The following is an 8,003-nucleotide window of genomic DNA, read 5'->3' on the forward strand; positions in this document are numbered from 1 at the left end:
GGCGCTCCTTGCCCTGGGATAAAGGCCTGGACCAGCCGTTCCCCCCTCCTCTCCACCATCACTCATCCCTTTGCATCCGTCGCATCATCCTTTGCCCGGCGCCGCTCCTTAATTTCCCCTCTCGACCTCCCGCACCGCCCCGCCACACGCTCACAAACATGGCTCAGCCGATTGGATTCTTCGGCCTCCGACTGACGCCCGGCGAGGCGCACCAGATGGAGGTGACGCGCGACTTCCGCATCACGCAGGTGGCCTTCGCCGACGAGGCCAAGGACGGCGCCAAGGCGCTGGTCAAGGTGACCTACACCTCGTTCCCGGACAGCTACGACGACGAGGAGGACGAGGAGGACGACGAGAAGTCGCTGCCGGAGCCCGAGGAGAAGACCTACACCCTCTGCACGTTGGTCGCCGGCAGGACCGACCAGGAGCGTGTCGACGTGCACTTCTCCGAGGAGGAGATCGTCGGTTTCTCGGTCACTGGCGATGTCCCCGTCGACCTCGTCGGCAACTACATCGCCCCGCCCAGCTTCTACGACCAGGAGCCCGACTCGGACGACGAGTACGACTCCGAGGACATGGACAGCGACGAGGACGACTTTGACATGGCCGAGATGGACGAGGACGACGAGGAGGCCGAGGATGCCGACCGCTTTGAGGAGATCGTAGACTCGACCCCGGCCAAGAAGGAGGCCAAGAAAGCCATCGAGGCCGCCGCCGCCGATGCGACCGCCTCTGCCCAGAAGAAGCGCGCCGCCTCCGAGATCGACAGCCCCGTCACGACGCTCTCCAAGAACCAGCAGAAGAGGCTCAAGAAGGCCGAGACGGCCTCGGCCGCCTCGACGCCCACCAAGAAGTCGGACGCGGCCTCTGCCGCCGCCTCGCCCGCTACCGCCTCGGCCAAGAAGGAGAAGGTCACCGAGACCAAGGCCGAGGTTACCAAGACGGCCAAGGACGGCAAGGCCAAGACCGAGACGGCCGCCAAGAAGACTGTCGAGAAGCCCTCTGGCCAGAAGGTGAATTGAGCTGCCCTGCCCTCGTCGCCTCTCCCCTTGCCTCGCTCTGCGCCCTTATTCTGCATGCCCCCTGTCCCCACCTCCCTTGACACTGACACCTCGCGCTCCCCCATCTCATTTCGCTCGGCTCCTCGGCAGCTCTCCAAGACCAAGCTCCCCTCTGGCCTGGTCATTGAGGAGAAGAAGGCGGGTGAGGGACCGCAGGCCAAGGCCGGCATGAAGGTGGGCATGCGCTACGTGGGCAAGCTCGAGAACGGCAAGGTGTTTGACCAGTGCGTCAAGGGCAAGCCCTTTTCGTTCAAGCTGGGCCGCGGCGAGGTCATCAAGGGCTGGGACGAGGGCGTCAAGGGCATGCAGGTCGGCTCCGAACGCCGCCTCACCTGCCCGCCCAAGCTCGCCTACGGCAACCAGAAGATCCCCGGCATCCCCCCCAACTCGACCCTCATCTTTGACGTCAAGCTCGTCGAGATGAAGTAGTCGAGCTAGACCGCAGACGATGGCCCTAGCCGTTCTCCCTTCCCCTCGTCATCTATCACGCTACCCCTCAGCCTCGACTCTTTTGCTCCATAGTCATATCAGCATGCTTCCCATCCGAACCCTCCATGCCGTTCCCGTCAGCGTCGCACGCGCAACAACATCGAAGCTGCGAGGAGATCGTTTGCTGATGTGTTAATTGGCTCAGCACGGCCAGGTACGATGGCTCTCCTTGTCTAATTGTACAGATGAGGTGGGACAGGGCGGCGAGAGCGACGTGGTAGTACAGGGGCAAGCAAACGACGGAAGATGGAACGATGCTACGAGGGGGAGCGGAACCGGGACCGGGAAGAGGAGAGGAGGGGCGGGGCGGATCGCTGAAGTGTTAAATGGCTCAGCGCGGCCTGGTATTACACGGAAAAGACTTGCTGCGGTTTGCGGTTGCTGTCTGCAAAGGGAGAGGGAGAGAGAGAGAGAAATGCTGGGAGGCGGAGCGCATGGTGCGCCGGGTATGTTGTGTGGAATGTGCCGCATCCAGTGTTAAGGGCAGGATGCCGTGCCGTATCGTTCCCTTGTCGTTTGTTGTGCCTTTTGAAAAAATAGAGTCGAGGGATCAGGAAGCAGAGACTGGAGCGAGGCCCGTTGTTGGCGGACAGGGCGGACTGAACGCCTACAGTGTCGGGCGCCGATTGGTCGCCTCAACGCTTGAGGCCGATGCGGTGGAGAATCTCGCTGCGAACCAGCTCCTTCTCGCGGGCCGCACCGCCGCCCATGACGCTGGCGTTTTCGACGGCCCGTCGGACGAGGTAGGGCATGACCAGCTTCAGCGGGCCGTAGGGCACGTACTTGAGCACGATATGGGGGCCGGCGCCTCCCGAGTCGGGGTCGAAGGCGGCCTGCATCCGCGCCGTCAGTGCCGAAGCCATGCCGTACAGCTGGGCAAAGAAGATGCGGCCACGAATCGACTCCTGGAGCTGCAGGTTGACCAGCGGCAAGGGCTCTCCGCTGCTCTCGGCGGCGGCGGCGAGACTAGCGTCGGGCTTGGCCATGCCGAGCTCGACCATCTTGCGCGTCACCTTGAGCGCCGACTGGGTGTTGTGGCTGGCAAAGATGACGGCGAGCCGGGGCGCGGCGCCGCTCTGCTTGCCCTTTTCGATGTCGCGGTGGATCTCCTCGGCGAGCCGGACGGCGCATCCGTCAAAGCACCGGTCGGTGAGGTCCTTGGTCGGCCAGACGGGGCTCTTCCAGCCCACGTACTCGGGCGGCGCGGCCTTGCTCTTGGTGGCGACGGGCACGGGCGGCGTGTCGACGCTCTTGTTGGACCAGGTGGCGTTCTCGATGTCCATGTACGCGCCGCGGACCAGCTTGACGCCGAGCGTATAGCCGTTGAGCCGGGCGCGCTCGAGCGATGCGGCGAGGTGGGAGGGGGTGCGTCGGAGGTAGGCCTGGAAGGTATTGTAGATGAGCGGGCCAGTGACGCGGTTGGCCGCTGAGGCGCCGTCCTTTGGCTTGCCAACGGGGCGGTTGAACTCGGCGGCGATGGCCTCATACATGGCATCAATGGCCGGCTGGTACCAGCTGTACTCGGCATCGACGGCGATGCGGACGTTGCCGTGCTTCTGCGCTCGCAGGGCCACCTCGCGCAGAGCCTGCCAGAGCTCCTTGAGGGCCTCGACGTCCTCGGGCTTCAGCGCAGCGACCGGAATTGCCAGGGCGCCGCAGGGTCCGGAGGCGTTGATCGACGCTGGCGGCGAAGGCTCCGGAGGCGAGCTGAACCACTCTCGCGGGACAATGGCCGCCGAGGCTCGCTCCAGGACGGACGAGTCGTACAGCAGGCCAGAGAGCTTGATGGCAACAAAGGTGCTGCCTGATCGGTCCGGACGAGCGGCCAGCTGCTTGGCCTCGGCCTCATCGGCGGCGCCAAAGGTCGAAGGCAGAGCGGAGAAATCCGCGGCCACGTCGACGCTGTGCAGCAGCTCGTCGACAAACGGCCGGTGGATGGCCGAACTGCGGCCGGTGCCGGCCTTGCCCGATGTCGACGACGAGTGGTCGTCGCCGTTGCCCTGCGCGCCGTCCTTTGTGACCTCGACAGAATAGACGAGGAGCGAGCCCAGACCATCCCTCGAGAGGTCAGAGAGGACGGGGAGCGAGCCCTCTGCCGAGTCGTCGCTCACAAAGCACCGGAAAAAAGTGCGTCGAGCGAACCACTCGGTGATGGGCCATACAAAGGGCAGGCTGGTGCTGGCGCTCCAGTCGATGAGGGCCGGCCCAGCGTTGACGATCCAGGGAAACGAGCAGATGGTGAAGACGACGTAGCTGTTGATCAGCCTTGAGAGCGAGTGGTTGCGCAGCGGCCGGTGGGGCTGGTAGGACTCGTCCTCGCGAGCGACCTCTTGAGCGTGCGACTCGGCGATGCGGGTTGCGCTGTCGTCGAGGAAGAGGACGCCTCGGCCCTCGCGGGCGAGGAGCGTGTCGATCGCCAGCAGCGCAAGTGAGACGCTGCCTACCGTCGTGCCATAGCGAAGCAGGTTGTGGGTGCGCGTCGAGCCGGCGCCGCCGCTGCTGCCGCTGCTGCTGGACCGCGCCGACGAGGAAAGGGCGCGGCTAGGCAGGCGACTGCCAAGGCGCATGCATTGCCTTGGTGACTGGCGGAAAGCGAGAGACAATGGAAGCCGGGATGCTGCGTAAGGACTGGCCATATCGATACTGCTGCTGCTGTTGCGATTGTGGTTGAATGAGGGACGGGTGGAAGAGCAAGGCCGTCGTTTCGATGACAACCGAGTGAGCAGGGCGACGAGATGGGAGAGGGAAACAGACGTCTGCATAGACTCACCTGGAGGCGGGGCTCCTCGATTGAGGGGAAGATGGTGGGCGACGACAAAGAGGGGCCGAGCCAGGCCGACGACGCCGGGACGTGAGAGCAAGCCCTTTGAGCGCTGCTCGGAGGAACATCGGCCATCGTAGAGGCAGGCAGGCAGGCAGACCAGCAAGGCTTAGGGAGCGGGTCGGGCCGTCCCGCCTCTGCGGCCATGCTCCGGCGCCATGCATGTGCCAGGCCTACCAGGCCGCCAGAACATCGCCCGGCTGCGAGTCACGCGGGCGGGACGGGGCCGCGGGTGATTTGTTCGGCTTCGTCTTCGGCCTCGGCTTTTCCCCGAAGTGGGCGAGGCAGAGGATTGCGCGGCGAAAACGACGAGCGGGCTCGGGGAAAAGTAGAGCTGCAGACCGCGTGAGTCGAACGACGACCTTTGGCTCTGATCCCTCATCCGGGTCTGTCTCCCGGCCGAAAGTTGATGTGGAGGTCTAGGAAGCCGGGCAGGTTGTGCGGGCTGTCAGCACGCGAAGAACTTGGTTGATTTGGTCTGGTCTGCGCTGCCTCTTGGCCGCCTCGCTTCCCTTTGTCCATCTTCGTTCTCGTCGTCGCCTCGACCCTGGTCAGCACACCTCGTTCGGCACACCATGGCGGCCGTATCCGACACTTGAAAACTGCCATGCTCAAAGGACCCCCCTCCATGTCGACCGTGAGCAGGGCGCTCGTGGCAAGGCCGGCTCGAGCCTGGCTTGCCCCTCTGGTCCGACATGGCTCGACGGCCGGCTACTTGGCACACGCTGCGGCCACCTACTCGATCGCCTATCCATCTTCGAGGTCAGTGCACACCACAGGGGCGAGGCGAGACCATGCCGGCAGCAAACACACCTCAAAGCGCCCCACCCGCGTCAAAGACACCAAGCACAAGCACAAGCACAAGCCTAAGCACTCGGACCGCACGCATCGCACCACGTCCCAGAGCCGTCGAGACCGGACCACCGCCAAGCGCGTCCTTCTTAGCGAGCGCATGCAGAAAGAAGCACGCACCGTCCTAAGGCGGATCGATCGCGATGCCGACCGAGCAGCAGAGTTGCAACAGATACCCACAGAATCCGTCTTCAAGAGATCCTCCGCCACCAGAGTCAAGGATTTTCTCGCCGCCCGAAGCCAGCGTAAGCGCGGGTCGGGGTTCGGCAACTCAGCACAGAAGACGACAAACGATGAGGGCAAAGCTCAGTCTTCAACGTCAGCGCCCTCAGCATCACTGGCGCCAGACTCGCAGCAGACGGCAGCAGCGGCTTCGACGCGCTCCCCCCCGACAGCGACACAGGCGCAACCACAAGTGACCGACAACCCGGCGTCTCAGATGGGAGCCACACAGCCCAACACGAGTATCAGCGGCGCCTTGGGGCGGATCTTTGCTGCTGCAAAGGAGAGGCTGGCGGGAGCACTGCTGGGTGGACAGATGCCAACGCCGCTGACGCCCCCACCGGAGGCGGAATCTACGCCGGCACAGATCGAAAAGGCGCGGCAAGAAGCCGAAGCGGCCGCGTTTGCTGCTTTGTCCAAGACCGAGCGCCTCGAGTCGCAGGCGCGCATCATCACGCAGGCCATTCGACGAGCGCGCGAGAGGGGCAGCGCCGAGGACGAAGAGACCTTCTTCCACCCTTTCCCAGACGCCAGCGCGCCCGCCGACTTCGAGGGCCAGGACTACATCTGGCTCTCACTCGGTCCCGACCCAGAAAACTGGGCGCGCAACGTGCCACCTGTTAAGGATCGCTGGCTCGAGACGCTCAGCCTCGGCCTGACCAAGAGCATCGTGGTGGACAAGGAGGGCGAAGAGGCGTACGAGGACGACTTCCTCGACAGCCTGGTCGACGACTACGACCTCGAGGACCACGAGCGCCTCGAGCAGCTCGGAGACTCGATCGTCAACATGAGCGCCCGCCTGCTCGCCTACCAAAACTACCCAGACGTCAACGAGGGGACGCTGACGAGGCTGAGCAACTACCCAACGCAGAACAACATCCTCGGCATCCTCTTCCGCGAGTCGGGGCTTGCTCAGAGGCGCCATGCGTTGAAAAACGAGCTCAAACAGCTGACGCAGGGAACAGCCGCGGCCACGACAGACGCCGACTCCTCTGTCGATGACGGACCTCGCCGGCCCGTCGCAGAGGACCCTCACCGCGTCACCATCCAGAAGCTCGACGACACGGTCGATAACAGCATCACGCGCGGCCTGGTCAAGAAGGACGCCGATGTCTTTGAGGCCTACGTGGCGGCCATCTTTCTCTCGCATGATTGCGACTTCAAGCTGGTTCACGACTGGCTCTCGGAGCTGTTCCGCCCGTTCCAGGAGCAGGCCTTCCGCTTCATGGTGCAGCGCAGCGAGAGCATCGCCCGCCTCAACCAGGCCATCGCAGACCGGGCCGCCGCATCACCGGGCCTCGAGGTCGCCGATACCGGCGGACAGGAGCAGGAGCAGCATCTGCCACCGTCGCGCAACGGCCGCTTCGGCCTAAAGGGCATCTACGCCGCCTCGATGGACCCGACCATGACTTTTGGCACAGTCAAGGCGAGCTACAACGTACCCACGTTCAAGCCCGTTGCGGGCCTCGGCAGCACGGGTCGCAGCGGTTCGGCGCAGGACAGCGGGAGCGGCTTCATCACCGACGAGTTCCTCACGGTGGCGGCGCGGGCCCGTCGGCTGAGAGAAGAGCGTCTGACCGAGGAGGCGCGGCTGCGCGACGAGGAAGAGCTGATGAAGCAGGGCTGGTTTAAGCGGGGATTCCTCAACCTGCGGCAGGGCTTCAACAAGCTCGTGCTGGGTCAGGAAGAGGAGAGGCGGAGCAAGGAAGAGGTCCTCGCGCAGGCCAGGACCATCTACGGCAGGGGTTCGACGGGACGCGAGGCGCTGCGGATCGCGGCTACCGAGCAGGAGAAGAAGGCCGCGGCCAAGAAGAAGAAGGCGGCCGCCAGGGTGCAGCGGTAGCCGGCGTGCGAGCAGAGAGGAAGGGCCTTGTTGTCGTTGTGATCCTTTCATAGATATGCAACCACCTAGACGATGCATCCAAGTCCGAGTTGTGATCCTTGAACCTGCTCCCGCAGAACCATGCCCGATGCGGATTCTCGTGTAGTCGGCCACCTCCGATCCTGCCGAGGCCGAATTCGGAGGCGCTTCCGACCCTGCACCTTTTCCTCCTACCTCCACTGGACCGCCGCTCGCTCCCTCTTGCACGCTGCTCTGTTCCAGCAATCCCGCTATCCTCTTGTTCAATCCCCCTTCGACGTCGGATCTACGCCGTGGCTGCCTGATACATGGCAGCAGCCTCCGTGCCTTGCCATCGAGGATGATCGATCCGGCCGACGGCAGCGCCGGCACGTCCGCGGTAGGAGCCACGCTTGCTGCCCCATCGTCGCCGTCCGCCTCCGATAGCCCACATCGGCGCACCAAAGCCAAGTCCTGCCGCGAATGCATCAGGCTCAAGCTCAGATGCTCGAGAGGACCAAACTGGCCGTGCGCTAGATGTGTCCAGCGCGGCACGGCCGACATCTGTCCCGAAGGCCAGCTTGCCACCCGTCCCTACAAGCGTGCAAGGTAGGTCTCAAGACAGCAGCCTCTCCATCGCCTTAGCGGCTGACAGCTTACTTCCCTCTTTGCAACATCGGTACATACGTGCGCAACAACACAGAACCAGCAACGGCGC

The 8,003-nt window shown here is 64.2% G+C and overlaps 3 protein-coding genes across 3 annotated transcripts; 2 read left to right on the forward strand and 1 right to left on the reverse strand.

The window, feature by feature from the left end:
• Window positions 1-158: 158 nt before the first annotated feature.
• Window positions 159-1,490, forward strand: PFL1_00205 (uncharacterized protein; the record flags this gene model as incomplete). Its single annotated transcript, XM_007877702.1, has 2 exons — window positions 159-1,013; window positions 1,152-1,490. 2 exons carry the CDS (start codon window positions 159-161, stop codon window positions 1,488-1,490), a joined length of 1,194 nt encoding a protein of 397 aa, XP_007875893.1.
• Window positions 1,491-2,185: 695 nt separating this feature from the next.
• Window positions 2,186-4,117, reverse strand: PFL1_00206 (uncharacterized protein; the record flags this gene model as incomplete). Its single annotated transcript, XM_007877703.1, has 1 exon — window positions 2,186-4,117. One exon carries the CDS (start codon window positions 4,115-4,117, stop codon window positions 2,186-2,188), a length of 1,932 nt encoding a protein of 643 aa, XP_007875894.1.
• Window positions 4,118-4,999: 882 nt separating this feature from the next.
• On the forward strand, window positions 5,000-7,288 carry PFL1_00207 (uncharacterized protein; the record flags this gene model as incomplete). Its single annotated transcript, XM_007877704.1, has 1 exon — window positions 5,000-7,288. One exon carries the CDS (start codon window positions 5,000-5,002, stop codon window positions 7,286-7,288), a length of 2,289 nt encoding a protein of 762 aa, XP_007875895.1.
• Window positions 7,289-8,003: the final 715 nt, after the last annotated feature.

This window comes from Pseudozyma flocculosa, assembly GCF_000417875.1.
Source record: "Pseudozyma flocculosa PF-1 unplaced genomic scaffold scaffold00001, whole genome shotgun sequence".
Classification (NCBI taxonomy): domain Eukaryota; kingdom Fungi; phylum Basidiomycota; class Ustilaginomycetes; order Ustilaginales; family Ustilaginaceae; genus Pseudozyma; species Pseudozyma flocculosa.